The 20432-nt window shown below is 37.0% G+C and overlaps 1 protein-coding gene across 3 annotated transcripts in view; it reads left to right on the forward strand.

The window, feature by feature from the left end:
- ctnnd2a (catenin (cadherin-associated protein), delta 2a) overlaps positions 1–20432 on the forward strand; it is a 260843-nt gene that overhangs the window by 218233 nt on the left and 22178 nt on the right. For all 3 annotated transcript variants that reach the window (XM_055150733.1, XM_055150734.1, XM_055150735.1), the window contains 3 exons: positions 1926–2099; positions 4250–4400; positions 18759–19005. In XM_055150733.1, coding sequence (XP_055006708.1) covers positions 1926–2099; positions 4250–4400; positions 18759–19005 — 572 coding nt within the window. The remainder of the gene's footprint in view (positions 1–1925; positions 2100–4249; positions 4401–18758; positions 19006–20432) is intronic.

Genomic DNA, 20432 nt, shown 5'->3' on the forward strand with positions numbered 1-20432 from the left:
AGGATGTCGTGAGGTCAGAGAGACAGATGCAGGGAGGGGCAAAGTTTTAGGTGCTAAGCTCAAAACTACATGAAAAGTTCCCTGTTTGAAGATGTTTTTGTTAGATTTCTCTTCATCTCCTCTCCCCTCCTCTGCCATTCCCTGACTTTAATACTGAGGGTACAGCTGGTGATTTACCTGCTAATTCTCTCAGTTCTTTTGACTTTTTAATAGGTCAGGGTGTTCTATTTGGTAACACAGGCTTCATTCACATGTGCTCAGTCTTTCTGGGATAATTATAAAGCACACCATCCATGAATGATGTTGTAATTTCTAGAATTGATAGGCTAACTTTAACCTTTAAAAGAGCAAGCACTGTAAATAAAGGGCATGTTAGAAATTGTAAAAAAGAAACTTTAATTGCTGTTATTATTCCGAATATCGAACTAAAATCTACTATATCAGTATGAGGTTTAAGCTGTGCTATCTTAAAAATATTTCAGGTTCACCTTGAGGATTTGTTGTTGAGTCACAGTCTGTCTTTATTAACGACAGACACAGCCCATATGGTCCATAGCAATCATCCTTTTCCTACATTACTTCATAACAAGATCACCTTAAAACAAAACAAAATATTTGTTATAATATACATTTACCATAATTATCATAAGGATGGAGCCATGACTACAATTCCTATGATTTATGATTTATGATTACTATGATTTATTTTTTTACTGAAGATCTGGTAACGCTTTCAATGAAGGTTCCTTAGTAAAGCACTAGTTATTGTTTTTAAGCTTGTATAAACTTTTGATTGGAATGAACAGAATAAATCATGTGTGCAGATTTGCGAGCTGGAATGATATGCAAATCAAGCAGCTATCTAAAAAAAGACTCTCTAGTGCCCTCAAAAAGTTTTATTTTGAAAATGTCATAAAAGGAACTCTGTCCTGGACAAATTACCAAGATCTTATTTATGATGGGGAACAATCTGACGTCTTTCTACATTTGTCTTTTAAGAAAGATGAATGAAGGGAGGAAAATGTGTTTCCATAAGTATTAGTATGTCACATGGCCATATGGAGGGCTGTTTGGTTCATTTGTTAATGTCAGAAATATTATTAATCCATGTATTTTGTTTAGTAAAACCTTAAAACTCTGATGTAATCATTGGGAGGGACAAAAGAGGTATTTAAGCACATTCTGTCTTGTTGAGTTCATGGATAACCTTCAGTTCCACAAAGCTGGAGGACTTGAGCATGCACTGGGCATGAAGAGGTCGTTAAAATATTTTATAACATTTTTATGCCCATTTTCTTTACAGACGTGTGGGTAGTGGTGGTAACAATTTAAAATAAGGTTCCCATTTATTTATTGTTATTTAATTTTTTTGAGGTGGCACTACTGAGACATCTTTCAATATTTTTTCTTGGGTGCATTTTTAATTTGCCTACATTCCATGTTGTTACAAATGTACACTGTGACTTATTGATTGTTGAACTTTGCTTAAAATAAAAAAAATTACATTTCATAGTATTATTCATGATTACAAAAGTAGCTCATGCTTGAGATTGGGGAACTGGAACACCACTTAATGTTTAAAGCCTTCGTAAATGTATTTATTAACCCACCTTCTGTTATAATCATTTAAGCATTTTTATTAAAGATTTTAATTGAACCCATGTATTGCTATATGAGTTTTAATTGATGTAGGAATGTTGTTACCTCATCAAAAACAAACCTGGAGTGTTTTGTTTCATTCACACATGTACAGTGGAGCACTTTCTATATTACTGCATGGCCTTACAAGGTGGAACAACTTAAGGTGTGTTTTGATGAGGAAACAACATTATAACAGATGAGAAAATAGCGTAATATGAGCCCTTTAAGTGATGGATTTGTGAAAAATAATAACAGAAATCTCTGCTCTGTCTCTCTCCTCACAGTGGGATGGAGTGGGCCCATTTCCAGACACTCCTGAGCCCCCCAAAGGAGTCCAGATGCTTTGGCACCCCACCATCGTCAAGCCCTACCTCACCTTACTGTCTGAGTGCTCTAATCCTGACACGCTGGAGGGAGCGGCCGGGGCTCTGCAAAACCTGGCCGCAGGCAGCTGGAAGGTACAGTTCAGCAGCCCACTCAGCCCTCTTCACTTCTCATTTCACCTTCTGAAACTTTCGGAGGAGAAATATTGCAGTATTTAGTGATGTTAAATCATTGTTCTACCTTTAAAGGGCATTTAGAGTTTCAGTTTAGTTTAAATTAGGATAAGATACATTTTGCCAGTCCTCTTATTATATTTAATATGACTTCTTGTCTGACCTTCTGCTCTTGCAATTCATTGGGCACATTTCCTATTTAAAAGCATAAGAGGTTAGGGATTTGCTTTACAAAAGTGGTGATGGAAATTAATTAGCTGAAATAGAACTTAAATTATAGAGTTATGGTTCTAATATATGTTTAAAAATTATTCCTTTTACAGAAACCAAGAAAAATATGGTCTATGTTTAATAATTGAAGTATACTAGGTCTACTTCAGGACTGGAAACTGAACCAGGACTGAATCTGGGCTAAACCAGATATAAAGTGGAAGTGGTAGATGCATTGTTTTGAAACTTACAAAAAAAAAAAAAAAAACAACTTCAAACTAAGATGTGTTTAAAAAATCACGACAGCTTAGAAAAGTTCTGAAAAGGCAATTCTCGGCTCAGTGTTTCTGTGGAAGCTAATATTGTTCAGTAGGAATACAATTACTGTAATAATGTTCAGGCCCAAAGCTCTGGCACCCCGGGGAGTATAGCCAGCGTTCGACAGCAGCTGACGAATGGAAGCAGCTCGATAGCAATAATGTATGAGTCATAGAGTCATATTGGAAGGAATTATAGAAAGCAGTGTTAGCCTTAAGGTTGGTGCATATAGAGGTGAGCATTGGAAGTGAGGATTTAGACTTGCAATGACCTTCAAATAATACAACTGCACCAGGAAGCGGGCACCGAAACTAAGGCACTTTTCCTCTAGAGTTGCAGGAGGACTGTATCATGGCTGGGTACATTTGTAGACAGAGATGGAGGAGGAGGCTACAGAAAAACAATGAGAAAGGAGATAATATGTAGGGCAGGTGGTCTTCAGGAAATCACTTTTCTATTTTTGGGCTTGCTCCACTTGTGTGTGTGTGTGTTTTGTTGTGTCTGGCTTGGACAGGCTCTCCCTCCCTCCTGGCTCTCAGTGCAGGCTGCTGCTGCTAACAGTCTCTGTAGAGGAGGATGTGTTGGCGTATAGTTGGCACCGTCCCCTCTCTGCCTGTGAAGCATTTGGCCAGAAAACATGATCTTTTCACTTTGGGGATAAATTATTTGTTGAAATGAATTTATGGTCTATTTTGGAGTTTGGTGAATTCGGTTAAACTATTTCATATTTGTATTAACCCTCCACACATATAAGCCTATAAAGCATGAAGAAAAACAATTGTAATGAAGAAGTAGTTTATAAAAAATGATTCAGGCTTAGTAATAAATACACCCCACTCCTATCCACCAGTGCCCTGCGGTAGTCTGACTGAAGTGACACTGCCAATCTGCTCCATCGGCCTTTTCTACCACCACCAACACTCATGCATACATGACAATGACAAAGTTTAAGCTACTGGCGCTCCACTCTGGCACCTGCTATTCCCAACCCTAACCCCTTAATCAGTAGTTACTAAACTTGAATCATTCTTAATAAACTATTTATTCATAATGCATCATATCTTTCTTCAGGCTTTATTAAGGCTTTAAATAATGTTGTTATTATAAAAAGGTACCAAATCTTCTTCAGTTTGTTTGTTTGTTTAAACCCAATTCGTTCTCAAATTCACTCTCAAGAAGCATCACCAGCAAACGCAAAGTGTGTACCAGATGAAATCCTCGGGCTGAGTTAGTTCTGACCAAGCTTGGACATGGGTCCCGCAGATAATACAGTGTGCCTTAACCTTAACCTTTTTACCAGTTGCTGAACAGACTCCCCATTGTAGATCAGGAATGCCTTGTAGAGAGGCTTTGGCTGACTCATTTTGCCATGACTATTTGGCAAAAATCTTCAAATTCCTTCTAACAAATCTGCTTTGAGAACAAAATATTCCGTTGTTGCAGAATACATTCCACCCACTAACAGGTGCCGTGATGAAGAATTATCTTTAATTATCAGTAGGCCTGTCAATGATTGTAATGTTATGTGAGATCTGTAAAATCTTTTCATATCAACTATACTGATCAATGTTTTCTCCCCCTAGTGGTCAGTGTATATCAGAGCGGCTGTTCGTAAAGAAAAAGGCCTGCCCATCCTGGTGGAGTTACTGAGGATAGACAACGATAAAGTGGTTTGTGCTGTGGCCACGGCTCTCCGAAACATGGCCCTGGACATCAGGAACAAGGAGCTCATTGGTAAGTACTATTTTTAAATATTACATGAGGTCACACATACAAGTAACACGTGGGTGGTATTTGCCACACCGTGGGACTAAAATCAGTACACACACTCACACCTGCCTCCCTTATTTGGGGCAGAAATCAGGTCCCCATGACATAAATCCAGATCAACTACATAAAATAGGCTACAGTTTTGGTTTAGGTTAAGGCTGGGCAAGTAGTGACTGAGATTAAGATTAGGATCAGTCTCCAGGAAATGAATGTAAATCAATGAAATGTCTCCAAGAAGTACGAAAACCCAACATGTGTACTTCTTCCCAAACTCATTAACAAACTGATACCTTATTTTACAAGCAACTTTCTTATTTAATTTATGTAACAGATTTTATCATTTTAAATGGTAATTGAGAGGTCATCCGATAGTAGCCTGATAGATGCAGAGAATATAATTACCATTATATTTCTGTGTATGTGTCTGATGTATTTAAAGGTGTCATTTACAGAAGTCATTGGCATCTGAATGAAGGAAATGAGTAGGCGTAGGAACAGGCGATAAATGTGTTGAACATAATAGTGAAGAGGTTACAAGTGAAGACATAAAAGGATTGCTTTGAGCTTTGAGAGCCACTGCTGGTCATTCTGAAGCGCAGCATAATGACAAATAAGCCTTATTGACACTAACGCACTGTCCTTGGTTTATTACATAGCTTTCTTTGTCTACTTATATTGACTTCCTGGGAGCTTTCTATTGGGCGCTGTATTGATATTGATTAGTTGCTGTTATTAGCTTTCAGTATCTCGTATGTGATTAGGTTGTCACAGCCTTAGTGGGATTGTACTATTCTGTGTTACGTGAGGTAAATTTTCCATTCATTGTTCTTATAGACCTAAATATTAAGAGTTTAAAAGCATGACACAGGCTAACCAGCTGTGTCACAACTTATGTTCACAATGTATAGTATTTAAAGGACATTTTTTATTATCTGTTTTATAATGTTGATTCCTCATTTAAAAAGAAAACATACCTGGATTTGCATTTCGTTTAATTCACACATTCACTCATAAACGCTGCATATTTGAGAGTTCTTTCAAGCAGAAAACACCTTGTGATATCATGTTGTTATACAGGGAGTGCTCCTCTGCCTGATCCATTTGCCTTCACCACAAGCTCTACTGAAATAAATGTAAAAGTTTGCTGTTAACTTGAAAATTACCACATGGAACAGTGCATTTTGAGCTTTGGAGATGACGACAGACTAATAATGAAGGGTTACTCAAACATGTATTATTGAAACAAAACGCAACCTCCAGGTATGTTTTTGATGAGGTAACATTATAACATGGCTTAAAGCTCACAGAAGTCAATTTTGTGTAATAAAGGACCTTTAATATTGATATTTCTGCCACAGTTATTGCAGATGCAGGTTTTGTCATGTTCTTTTTCTTAAGATTTTGCCCGCTGTAGTCATAATTTAATCAGCCCCACTCTCTGACCTTTCCAGTGAGAAATCATGTTTTCCACTGCAAATCATTAAAATTGGCTCTAATTTATTTTCTATTCGAGACCAAAGCTTGAATGTTACATCTGGTCATCTAAAATCATTTGCAGAAATATGAATATGAGTTGACTATAATCTGTGACTGTTAAAAAGAAGCTGTTAAAATATTTTGACATTTTAATACATGGTGGGTGAGATAGTTTTGTTTATACTTTAGTCACACACTGTCAGTACTACTCTGACAATATAAAAGTGGATTTCTTCAGAGACTCTTCGACCAAAATGGGAATTTGTAGTGCGCCCCTAGCATGTCAAATTTTATCTCCATGTGTACTGAGAAAAAATAGTTTATCCTTTTCAACTTGTATTAGTGAATAGGCAGGTTTTCACACTTTCAATGAATAATTAGAAAGGTAAAACTTTTGAAATAGAACAGGAAACATCTTTTTCATTGACAGCTGACACAGAGGAGTGTAATAATATCAAATAAGTGAGAAAGACTGAAGCGATAGAGACACGCTAATAGAAATTGTGACAAGTCAGTACTGAATACGTTTAGCTCTTTCAATTCTCTTTTTCAAGTCTTTTTTTTTTTCATTTATGGAGTTATAACAAAAATACACCTGAAATTGTATTAAGATGCTCCTGTCTTGGTTTTGCTCTGAGAATTGTGCGACAAATCGAAAGAAAACACCTTTTTCCATGACATAAAAAATAATCCAAGTGCTTTGAAAGTGGTGAGAGTGTGTCATAGGCTATTAGTGCCGGGAAGAATCGCACCATCACCGCAGGGGAATGGAGAGATTGGAGATGAGGAACATGTTTTGCACACAGTAACACAATCTATGTGACAGAAATGCACAATTATAAAGTCTCGGAACAAGCAAAAGAACAGAAATGCTGCAGTGTTACTTACTCCCATTGGACCTGGGTCTGTCCTTAGACCTGGTTTAGACCTGATTTAGACCTAGTTTTAGGGTGATCAGATGAGATTGGCTAAAATTCAGGACAGTGTTTTTTTTGTTTTTGTTTAGACATAATATAATTTTCTATAATAACATCTACCTCCCCCCATGAGAAACACCAAACTCTTTTCTGCACAATTTACAGTAGGGGTCTCCAGCTGTAGTTCGGGAGCTCGCAGTAGCTCTCTACCGCCTTCAGAGTAGCTCGCCAAGCAATTTCTGAATTAGATGTATTGTGCTGAATAAGTAAAATTTGATTAATCACCATTGTAAATATATCATTTTCATGCCTAACTTTGTGCACTGATAAATGGATAATGGTTTGTTTTATAGGCATCTAACTGTTCCGCATCTAAAGCTTGCCGAGGCTCTTATATATACTCGGTGTCTTTGCGACTGCTAAAATAGGTAGCTCTGCGTCATTTTCATTTTATCAAAGTAGCTCACTGGAAGTAAAACGTTGGAGACCCCTGCTTTACAGAATGCTTTCATTTCATCGCTTAGGGCTTTGGCAATCCACGGGTACTTCCCCACCCACTCCTCCCTGTACCTGCAATGACGCTTTTGCTTTTTGAGCGGCGTGTTGGGGTTCTGGTACATCAGTCATGTCGAATGAATGAAAATTAGGTTATCGTCATTGCTTATTTGAGCCTAATTGCAGAACATCAAAAAATAACAAAATAGATAGATTGTAGCCAGGGTTGCACGCAGCCTCTTAAAAGCCTTCAGGGGCTGAGTGCAGTCGACGCAATCTCTCCACAAAGAGTTTTTAATGTTTCTCAGAAAGTAACTACTCAGTATTCTGTTTAATCGTAATATTTGGGACATTTAGGGATGGATTCGGGATTTGGTACAACATCTTAGAATTTTTTGGGACATCTAGTCACACTACCGGGTTGTGACTTGGTTTAGACCGGATTGGACTTTTATATTTAAGTGTCTTGCCAAGCTTATCATAGCCTTAGTCCTTGTTTAGTCTGCCCGACATCATTTCACTAAAGAGTATATGATTGTCAGATACATAATTTACATAAGAAAAATATACAATATGTCAGAGGTGGGGACTGCAATTTGGGACTTGGACTCGAGTCAGACTTGAGTCACTATTTTTAGGACTTGAGACTTGACTTGATGTCAAGTCAAAGTCAAGACTTGGGACTCGATTTGGACTTGAAGATCAATGACTTGGGACTTGACTCGGACTTGAGGCCTGTGACTTACTTGAGAAGACTTGAGAAGCACTAAATCTGAATTCTTTCTATTTTTATCATAGTGATTCATTCTAAGATCTTCTCAACACATTTAAACAGGAAAAAATAACTAAATTAATTTCTACAACTCTAATATACTCTATAAATACTCATATCTAAATATTCTATGATTTTTTAAGTAAAATTTTTCTTAAAAGTCATATAAATTGCAAAAATCTAAACTATATTTGATAGTTTGATTTAAAGATTTGAAATGACTTGAAGCTTAAAGCAGACAACTTGGACTTGACCTGCACTTATGGGCCAGTGACTTGAGACTTGAGTTGGACTTGTCTGTATTTGACTTGGGACTTGACACAGACTTGAGGTCAAAGACTTGAGAGTTGAGACTTGCCAAACAAAGACTTGGTCCCACCTAAGCAATATCTATACTGTACTTCTTTTGAGTTCTGGTCCCTAGTATTGATACATCACGCTGGGGGTGTTCTACATGTTTCTCTCATGGTGGAATGTGTAGGAGTTACCATGGCAACACAGTGCACACATTAGCAAATGCTATCAAAGTTTTGAGATTGTCTGAAAACTTGTGGAAAAAACTTGTGAAAAAAAAAAACACAAAATTGATTTAAACAACACATTTTCAGGGTCCTGTGATCAATACAAGTGTTCATGGTCCTGTTTAGATGTTTGTTTTAACAAAAAGATGAGAATAACTGAAAAACTGCTGACTAATGCTAGTAGTTTGTGACTGTCATGTATTGTGTGAGAGATTTCTTTAACAGCACAAATCTGCTCATCTGTTGCACTTCCAGCTAAGTCAGTTCTTTATGGACAGATTGTGTTATAATAAAGCACAAATTAAAGTCGAATAAAGCCTCAGACAGTGCAGACAGCTGAAATTAAGATAGTTATAAGATTTTTGTTGTAAAATTGTGAGTTTTATTGTGTCGTCACTGATATTTTTCCACTGTTACCAAATGAGAAAACTGGCAGCTGTGAGTATAACATCATTACGTTCTCGTTTCTGAAAAATGATTTGCCACTGCGAGATAGAGCCAGAACATATGCACATGTTTCGGCTGCCATTGTGCTTCATGTATTTTTCGTTCAATCTTTGTAAAAATTTTCTGCTTTGCTTTGTTCATTCTTTCCCTCTGAATAAAAGCTGTACTGCAGTGTGTGCTTATACCCCAATCTGTCTGTTTAATGTGATTATGTGGCATGTTGATGTGACGGAGAAAGCTCATCTGTCAATGTTTTTTGTCTCGTCCCTGATTTCACCTCCTTTATAGGTTTTCATTTACATAATGCACTGTACGCCTGTGTAGAAAGAAATGAGTCTTATTCACGGCCTCACACAGTCTGTCAGAGAGATTCCTCCCCATTTACTTAAAACTGGCAATTTGACACACATGAATTAGGAGATATACACTTGAATACCAAATAGACTGCGCTTTTTGTTTTGTCCTATTTTATTTATTTATTTATTTATGTATTCTTTTTCAATTTTGAAGCCATTTAGCACATTCTCCATAAACATGCCTTGCTTGAAGCCAAATTGAAACTAAAGAAAGTGCCTAATGGGAAAATAAATTAATGCACAAAAATCTGCATAAGATGGAGAGAATCTATTCAATGTTTTGCTGAATGAGGCTTGTTCCAGCTGCTTAATCTAATTGACTGTCAGAACTATCAAATGCATTTTTATTCAAATAGCAAATACATTTTTAAAGTGAAATACTGTATGAGTGGTTTCACTAAGTGTGCAATGTACTGTAGCATCACTGTATTACGACAATTATCTCTCCTTTAGATGGTAAAAAGGCAAGACGCATCATAAATGAACCCAGACTTGCCATGCTTTTTGCACTATCAAGCATTTAATCTGCATTACTGACATCAAGGAGGAATGTACATATTTCATTTCAACATTTCACAGCTTTTCTTTATTCCCTTTGTCTCCTTCAGATACAGTTTCAGACATGAGCTCACCTCCGTCTCTCACATGACTCCCCTCTCTCTCTCTTTTTTTTTTTTTGTGTCTCGTACTGATGACATCACCGTTGGGGGAGCGTTACTTTGGAAACGGCAGTAGTGCGCCATAGGGATGTCACTAATTGCAGCTCTTCTGAATGTGTGGGAACCTGCATTAGTAAAAAAAAGTAAAAAAGTGTGGGGATGTGGATGTGTATTATTTTCTTACATGAGCAGTCCTCTTACGATAAATACTATATAGACTTATCATTCAATACGTGTTAGATGGAACAATCATTTTTTTCTTTGATTGAGTGTGGAGTTTTTCTGTTCTACGATGAGATTAAAGCTGTAGGAAGTTGAATTATTATATCTTCTGTGACTCATTATAGACACAAACTGACTAAAGTGTTGCATTCTGCTATTTATTTATTTATTTATTGCAGTTCATTATTTTTAACAATATTGTATATTTAGAATACTTTTTTGGGGATACTTCTGCTTCATAGCTTGGTTTCAGTGTTATCGATTATGTCTAAATTTACTTCAGCAATAAAACACTCTTCAAAACAGGCCTATACATTAGTAGATTTATTGCATTTTGTATTAGAATAAATAATAAATCTGGATTTAAATCTGCAGTACCCATGTGTTTACAATAGTTTGACACACATCCACACAAAACATTGTCATTTTTGTGGCAGTATTTTGTGAAATGTTGGTGTAGCTTTTGGGGAGAAGTCTCTTGTGTGAAAGGCCAGGCTATGTATTTTGTCACTGCACTGGTTTTGTCCCTCACATCCTCCATTCTCAGCTCCAGTGCCAGACAGGGAGCATGACAGGCAGAATAACAGGGAGAGAAAGCAATAAAGAAAAATACACGGGGACTACAATTCCATCAGAATGTTTTACTGTCTTCCTAAGCTTGTTTGTTGTGGTGCTTCTGTAACATTTTTCTCTATGGTCCACAGTGATCAAGCATAACATTATAACCACCTGAAACCCATACAGTATAGCCTTATAATCCGGTGCACTTTATGTATTAAATCTGGTTGTGCTGACTGACCTCGAACTGATTTTATGTGGTACACGGCGCTCAAAAATCTGTCAAAATGTTTGAGTACGACTTTGGTAAGCTGTGAAGCCACACCGGTTGATGGATTGTCGGAGCATTATGGCTACTGTCGTCAGGAGCTTCACAAAGTATACACATTCACCAAGACAGAGAGGCAATGCCGGGCGAGTTATGCCACTATCTGCCAATGGATCATGGATGCCCCTGGCCTGAGTTATTGTGAATGAGTTGATTAAAGTTTGACTTACCTGACTGTTTTGTTTCGCCTTATAATGCCTTACAATCTGGTGTGCCTTATGTATGAAAATAGATGAGGGAATTCAACATTACTGATATTGCGCCTTATAATCCGGTGCACTTTATAGTCTGGAAAATACAGTATAATCACAGTTAGAGGAAGTACAGTTATCAAATTTGAGACAAAGATTTAACAACAGAATTCTCCTTTTTTTACATAAATTGCAAGTGTAAACAAAGCAAAAAAAAAAATCAAAACCTTTGCAGATGAAATCTTCTTTTTTGTGTGTTTATTGTACCACCTTTCCTTCATAACCAGCATTAACTACTCCAATTTGAATTCCCCACTGTTACGTGGATTATTCTCTTTCCCCATAAGAGCAGTTATTTTCAAGATGTTCTAATACTTTTATCACATTTGTTCAAAAGCTTGAGGATTTGTCCATTATCTCCTTCAAACACAATAACATTTTATTTTCTAAACTTTATTTTAGCATGTGAAAAGATCATTTGCAAAAACAGATAAGTGTGATATTAAAAAGTGATGTATGTTTACAATTTACTCTTTGTATTGAAATGTGCTCATGTCTAAATGGATTTTATTCCCTCCTTGATAAAATCCACATACATTAGAGATATCTGTTTTTGCAATTGAACTCTTCACACACAGCTTAAAGTTTTATATTTGCATGTTTTCCATACTAGCATTATTTGTTCTTCCAGAGACTACACAGTGTATTTTCTCCTTGCTGTAGTTTTATGCGCTCAAAACCTGTCGCCCTCCAACTTCAAAGGCAGATAGATAGGGCCATACACAAGATGACAGTTTGACACTCCAATTTACCACAATGTATAAAGTCTTTAACCTATCCTTTTTTATCTGCCTACTGCCATGCCTCTGTTTAGTTGTATTTTCGACTGAGCTCTGGGAGTTGTTTGTGTCCATTGGGGCTGATAAATGGTCTCATAATTGGAGCAGAAATCTGAATATTACCCTTCCCTTTAAACAGACATAATCCCCTGCTCATTAGTATTCTGCACATTTTTATTGTTTCAATTATAGCTCAAGAAAAATAAGTCAATTTGTTGTCTTTAAAAATGTTTTTTCCTCTTAAGTGACTGACTTCACTGGAGCGGAAAAATATTTGGAGGAATTACTTTTTGTTATTTGGTGCATGGTTGATTTTTCACAACAAAGAAGTGTTCCCATTAGGAGATACATTTAAAGAAAACATTTTTATATTACTATTTTCTGATCAAAAACATATCTGGAGTTTTGTTTTATTCACACATGTTTAACTCACAAATCCTGTATATTTAAGAAACACTCTGTTCCAACGTGTGATGTCATGTGGTAATACAGCAAGTGCTCCACTGTGTTTTTAAACTCCATACACCTTCTCTACAATCACTTGGATCATTTCAGTCCAGGAATTTCCAATCTCAGCTGAACAAAAAGTAAAAGGTAGTTGTTAACTTGAAAACTAATGCTTCAAGACATCACACGGTGGAAAAGCTTTGCAGATGTAATAAACCAGGATTACTCAAACGTGTGAATGAAACAAAACAACTCCAAGTATGTTTTTGATCAGGCATTATAACATGGCTTAAAGCTCACGAGAGTAAATTTTGCATAATACAGGGCCTTTAAACCTTTTGTCAGGCTTATAACGTGTTTTGACATGAGCGCCCCCTAGCAATGTTACTGCGTATTACAAAAATAAAATAAAAAATAAACGCAAGAAGGAGCCAATGTTATTTCAGTCGGAGCATTTAAATTTTATGCATTAATGTACATGTATTGTTTATGCATCCAGATCACATGACCAGAGAACACTGATAGCCTCTTCTTAAGTTTGTGGGTCATGTAATAAAAATAAAGAATTTCTTTTGGATTAGTAAGTAAGTATTAAAGGCCATAGGTACACAGATATAGAAATAAATCTTATTTATGTAGGCTGTTTTAGGCTGTCTTGGATAGTTTTTCTAATCTAGATATAAACATATCAAGATAAATACCTTTACTGAGCACTAGAACTACTGTATTTAAATGTCATAGTATCCATGACGAATTACATAAACAGAACATGTTGACAGCACCTTGTGACCACAGGGACACACTGTTAACCGTGTAATGACTATCTTTTGTATCACATAATAACACACCTCAACCTACCACGTCACCTGGTCTTCCCTCACATCTCACCGTGAGACAATTACCTCCCATTTGAGTTCACTAACACTCCTTTCTCCGTCAGTAAACAATCAAATCACTCCATTGTTGAAGGTAATTGGATCTCTTTAAATCAAATCAGCCATTATGGTCCTGATGAAGCACGGCCTTTCCATGGGATGAAGGCATGAGGGAATGCAGCTCAAGAATGCATTACTGTGGTGCCTCCCAGCTGGAGAGCCCTATATTGGAGATGCGCTGTAATAGGTGTTTATGAGACTATCAGGCAACCAAAGGGCTTGTTTATCTGCTCTAAGACATGCCCAGGCGAAATCCACACTTTAATATAAGAGGAGAGGAGATGTCCATATATGCCTGGAACAATAAACACTGGATCGTCTTAACATTCTGTTTTTGATAGATGGAGCAAAAGTCTGGGCGTCAATATTTATGATGGGTACTTTTCCTTGGTACTTTTCTGTTATTTTTGTGTACTACAATAAGATTTGAGCTGCACAGAGTTATACGGTCACATTTTTATATAGCGCTTTTCCACCTTCAAGGCACTCAAAGCATTTTATGTCAAGGAAGCACTCACGCATTCACACACAAACACACACACTCATATCCCAATGTACACAAACACTGGAGACGAGGTGGGTTAAGTTTTTTGCCCAAGGACACAACAAAAGCATTCTGTGGAAGCTGGGATCACGCCGGCAACCATGTGGGTTTGTGGATCTGACCGCTCTACCAATGATGTTTATGTTGAGAGCGGGATTCGAAACATAAACGATTTTTTGTTTATATTTTCTATTCTACAGGTCTATACCCATATTCTAGGATTGGAGATGGCTGTTTTTGAAGTAGGTTTCATGACCCACTTTTGACAAAATTTATCCAAATTTTCTACCAATTCTACCTTCTATCAGTGGTTTGGTGAAAGGCTTACTGCACTGCCAGCTTTAATGTCTTATTTTAGCAGCCTTTACTACCATGTGGAGGGTGTTTGCTCAGCTGTTCAAATTATAGTGTGTCTTTATACATTTATACAGGATTTAAAAGACAAACAGTGCAGGCGACTGCGGGACATAATATTAGCAGAAAACAGATAGAAATATCTTCTGTATGTCTTGACTTACTCACTGACATTTGCGCTTTTCAATCCTATATAACTGCTAGAAAACCTTTTCATTTAAGTCATGCTTTTATTATTCATGAAGTGTTTTACATTGTGCTGCTAGAGAATAACTATAATATTCTTCAGGTATTTGATCTGAATATACATGCATTTCCGTAGGCACAATCAAGGGAAATTAGCATCCATTATCCAAAGGTAGTGTATTCTTAACCTCAACTTTTATATACCTGTACAGTATTAAGTAACAGCATCATGCTACATAAGATATCCTTAAAGCGAACATATTAAGGGACCATACTGTTTTCTGATCTATGTTATAATAGGGTTTCTTCATCAAAAACAATCCTGGAGTTGTGTTTTGTTTCATTCACATACTGTATGTTTAACTCCTTAACACCAACTGTCACAAATATGCAAGAGTCGGATCGAGGTATAAGCCGACATAGCAGCTTCATACCCCCAGTGCAGGTTAGTGCATATGCAGAACCTTTCAGCATTTGTTTCTAATTGTCGCAAATTTGCAACATACCCAAATTTCTATTTATTTAGTCAAAGTAATAATCTCAACTTAATTTACCATCTACTTAAATGCAAAAACACACACAAAACATTTTTAATATACATCTATATAAATTCAGGAGTTAAGGGGTTAACAAACAAATCCTGTATATTTAGGCGGAGTTCTTCTCTCAAACACAAAACAATCGTGATGGCATGTTTTAATACAGGAAGTGCTCTACTGTGCTCTTAAACTCCATACACCTTCATTAGAATCATTTACATTTACAATTTCAGCTCTTAAACTGCCAATCTCTACAGAACTAAAGGTAAAAATTTACTTGAAAACTACGGCCTCATGACATCACAAGGTAGAATAGAGCATTTTGAGCTTTGGAGATGCAGACATCTTAATAATGCAGGATTACTCAAACATATAGTGTTTGAATGAAACAAAACATGATTCCAGGTTTGTTTTTGAGGAAGTATCAGCATTATAACGCACCTTAGAATAGGTGGAAGAGAATTGGGCTAAATAGTGGTACATGATCCACTGAGGCAACCCCTGACCAGATAAGGAGGATGCTGCTGTTATTGATATGCATGGGCAGGCCTGCATGTATAATTTAGAGATATACTGACAGCAGTTTATCAATGCATCTGTCTATAAGGAGGAAATGTTAATAGGATTACACACAGGTGGTGATGGCTTTATGGTTCCTCTCAGTGATCTTTGGCGTCCCCGGATTCCCCCCAAGCCCAGTCCCTCAATCACACTTGCAGTCAATCAATAACGTGTCAGTCATTGGTGCACTAAATTATCCAGCAGTCGCTCGCTAAATGAGCCTGTGCTTAATCCGTAAACAGTCACTCGTTCAGAAATTAGTCAGATCATTACGTGGACCAAGCTGCAAGGTTGTATTATCAAGCGGCAAATCAGTCAGGAAATTAGCCAGTCAGATTGAAGTCCTTCTGTCAAGTCAGAGCCATTTTTTAGGGTTTTAAGTGACTGATTTTCATGTTTTTCTCATTAATACATGATTTGGTGTGATAGTAGTACATGTGGTAAATGTCGATCATATTGTTTTACATCAGTCAAGTGACTATTTGTGGAAATATATAGACAAGAAGAGTACAAAAATATAGAAAATAGCTGTGAATTAAATATTGGACCATCTCTTGTGACAAAGGTTGTCACAGAAAATTCCATCCATAATGCACGGACAATTTACACATAAAGAACATAACGCACACTGTCATCTGCTTTTATTAGTGTAATCATAACTATTGTGCGGTTTAGACAAGTTTTGTTAACATTGTTCGTGATAGATAATAACATATAATTATAAACTTTAAAAACAAGAAAAACTACTCAAGATTTTTATTAAAATCATAAAAATAACTATGTTAACTATGTTTTAGTGAAATTAGTAGTCTAACTTGTCATATGCACTTTAAAGTTCTCCTCAAAACTTTAAGACAAAGCAAGCTTAAAAGTCCTATATTACACAAAATTGACTCTTGTTAGCATTAACCCATGTTAGAATACATATCCGGAGCTGTGTTTTGTTTTATTTACACATGGTTGAGTAAGCTTTTGTTAGTCTGTCTGCATCTCCAAAGCTCAAAATACTCTGTTCCATCTTGTCATGTTACGAAGCAGTTGTTTGCAAATTAAATTAACAGCTCCTTTTATCTTTTATTTCTGTAGAGATTGGCTATCATCCAAATAATAGTAGTGTAGGTACATGGAGTTTAAAAACACAATGGAGCACTGTTTTACCACAGGACATCATGAGGTGGAACAGAGTGGTTTCAATTTGAAAGTAACTCAGTCTAAATATGCAGGTATGAAACTAAACACAACTCCAGGTATGTTTGTGATGAGGAAAACAACACTATAATATAGATCAGAATACAGTGTAATATGGGCCCTTTAACCTCACTAGCCTGCAACCTCAAGATAACATTGGTCCAATTAACTCAGCACTGCCTCCCTGTTGTAGCGAATGTGTGTCAGATCTGCGGCACCACGACTGTAATGTGTATTTGAGGGTTTAAATGACCATGTTTGCATAAGGCTATCTAATAATCAGGTTGTCCCAGTGCTTATGCTTTATGGAGAGGATAACTGCCCTCTGATTGACCTGCCTCTGTGTATCATTTGGCCATTCCCAGTCACTCCCTGATCACTTAGACTTATTAGAGGTAATATGAGCAGGGATTTACTGCCCATCTATAAGGACTTGAGGTATTACAGTGATGAATTGCCTAGGAATGAGTACACAGAATTGGGACATCACATTTATGAGAAAGGTTACTCTAACAGAGAGCACTGAAAAAGCAGGTGAGTTAAAGTGCATGCTGTACCTAGAGAGTCTTTATGTGTCAGCCAAAAATGTAATTTCACCTCATTTTAAGCAAAGGTCCACTTGAACGGTGATGATATTGGACTCTATGGTTAATCCAATAATGTAGCCGACAACCAAAAGGAGACATTTTTTTAAAGCCAGAGAGCTCTGACTGTCACTCCAAGCCTAGGCACATATTTTTGGTATTAATGGGTTGACTATGGTGTTTGTAGATTATAAGACATAACTGGATCATGTTCGCTAACAAGGAAGGCAGTGTGATTAATCAAATTTTAATCCAAATCTAGATTCGCTCATGTGTAATTGTCATTTATATTCTTGGTGCTTTTTAATCGGCAGGTCTACAGACAATCGCTAAAAGCTTGTGGTTTGGAGCAGAGTTCAGACTTTTTTGGGTGTTGAATGGCAATTATAGTCTTGTCATTGTACAGGAAATTCATCCTGAAATGCATACATTTGTTTTAATAAAACAACCAAACTGATCAAAATAACAGAAAAACATGATACAAAGAAAATCACATTATTTTCATTTTTAGCATATGGCTGAGTCTAACAAGTCTAATTTATACTTGTTCTAAGTGTGTTTAAATAAAAGAGGAATCTAGATTGTTGTCTGTGTGTGTTGTAATTATTATGTAGATAAATTATTCACTTTTCTTTTCTAAAATGTTTTCATTTTGACTTCTTGTACCCCAGCCCATCTTAAAGCCCATGCACCACTGTGTCTATAAGGACAGATGCTGTGGCTCAGGCCTGGGCACTCACAGACCTCATATCTGACAGCTTCTCCCACCACTCTTAATTACTGCGTCTCTGTCGCTTCGATTTCTCCAACCACTCATTCTGTGAATGTCAATTCTTTTTCATTTTCCACATATGCCAGCCTTTTCACTAAAATACCACAAGTCACTCTTTATTGGATTCCCAGCATGTATGCATTAGTGCGTGTCTATAGTTGAGTCCTCTTCAAGAAAACCTTATAGCAGAACTTTAAGTTGTTGTTCTGTTCTACCCTCTGTATTTCAAATCGTCTATTTGACTTTATTATAATATCAGAGATCTTTTTGTGGGGCAGAGTGTTTACTGTACCTGAGAATCACTTTATTTTTTTCAAAGCTTTACGGCCATAACCCCCATTGAGCACACAATTCATCTAACAGCAATTTGAAACAGCATTTCCAAAACAGAATGATGTGGTGATTCATTTCTTTCCTCATGCTCTCTTCAGGTAAATATGCCATGAGAGACCTGATCCATCGGTTGCCGGGCAGCAGCAGCAGTAACAACAACACCACCAGCAGTGCCACATCGGTGAACGCCAGCTCTGCCAGTAAGGCCATGTCCGATGATACGGTGACCGCCATTTGCTGCGCCCTGCACGAAGTCATCACCAAAAACATGGAGAACGCCAAAGCACTACGGGACGCCGGGGGGATTGAGAAACTGATCGGTATCGCACGCAGCAAAGGGGACAAGTAAGTCAACAAGTTTTCAAAATCACTAATGGTGTCCTTGCTGAGTATTCAAAAAGCATTGACAAATATAAATGGGCTAAAGCCACGGTTACTTTTTACACAAAAAATAAACAAAAATAAAAGCACACAAATAACTCTTATTTTGCCTTGCCCTGGATGTTTGTGAAGTATGGGTTTAACTTTCTGTTTCTATTGAATCAAGCAGGTGACGTGCCACCTCCAGAAAATTGCGTTCTTTACCTTTAAGTGACCACATCCAATAAGCTTTTGATTGATTTTACTCCTACATTAATTATTCAAATTGGCTTGCCCTGACAACATTATAAATAAATGACTGGTATGAGATTATGTGCTGTAATTGTTATCTTATTAAACTATTGTTTTGATAATGTGATAAAAAATAACCATTGTTATTTTTGCAATCCCAAGATGCAATATTCTAATATACTCTTATGGTAGCATTAGACGAAACAGGGCCCTATTTATAAATCAGGGCAGGTTTCGGGGTGCCCCATTTACAAAATGTATTTGATAAATTATGCTTAATATATTTACAAAATATTTTTGTCATTTTGTAATAAATAAATAAGCAATTGTCTATGAAAAAAGGCTCTACTGCAAATGCCAATTATATACACTAACCAGAAAAAAAAACAACACATTATCTTAGACTATCTTCAATCAGAATAAATGAATAGATTAAAGAATAGATTGACATGATACGAAAATAATAATAATATTTTGTATTCCACTGTGTATAGAATGACTCAAATCAGTAAGAGGGAGTGCAGTATTGAGCAGTGGCTAAAAGCTGCCATACATCCATCATTCATAAACAGTGTCCACTCCGTGTGACCATTCATCCACAAAGGGCCAGAGGCAAACAAAGAGGATGCAGTGAAAATAAAGAGGCGCTGTTGCCGTTGGAGACCGAGCTGGGTGTTCTGCTTAGCTGCTATAGCCAGCGGTTACTATGACGCCGGGTGTTATCAGACAAAGGAGGTCAAAGTTGAGAGGTCAAATGTTGATTTATTGTTACGGATGGAGTGTGTTTGGGGATGTGCGCTCAAGGGCGGCATTACAAAGAGATGAGGTGCAGGGAGGAAACAGGAGTACAAAATTCACTGCCACTGGAGCTGGCCGCTAATAGGCTACACATCTTCATTTGGTCTGAATAGGTGCACTGAGAATACTGTGTACTGTGTGGCTTGTTACCAGAGACGCTTTATGCATCTCACATTTGGCGGCTTTAGTGGTGATAGATAGTGAGTGCAAGCCAGGTGAATGTAAGCTTTCTAAATATGATGTGAAGGCAGAGATTTTAATGATTTGATTAGAAGCTCAACTACTGCAATTACCAGTCAGGTTTAAAATTATGGCTTTGGACATTTGAGTATCACATTTTATCTGTTCATTTGATACCAGTT

This window comes from Boleophthalmus pectinirostris, unplaced genomic scaffold (genome assembly GCF_026225935.1).
Source record: "Boleophthalmus pectinirostris isolate CB_2022bp ecotype Guang Dong unplaced genomic scaffold, ASM2622593v1 HiC_scaffold_15, whole genome shotgun sequence".
In the NCBI taxonomy this organism is placed as follows: domain Eukaryota; kingdom Metazoa; phylum Chordata; class Actinopteri; order Gobiiformes; family Gobiidae; genus Boleophthalmus; species Boleophthalmus pectinirostris.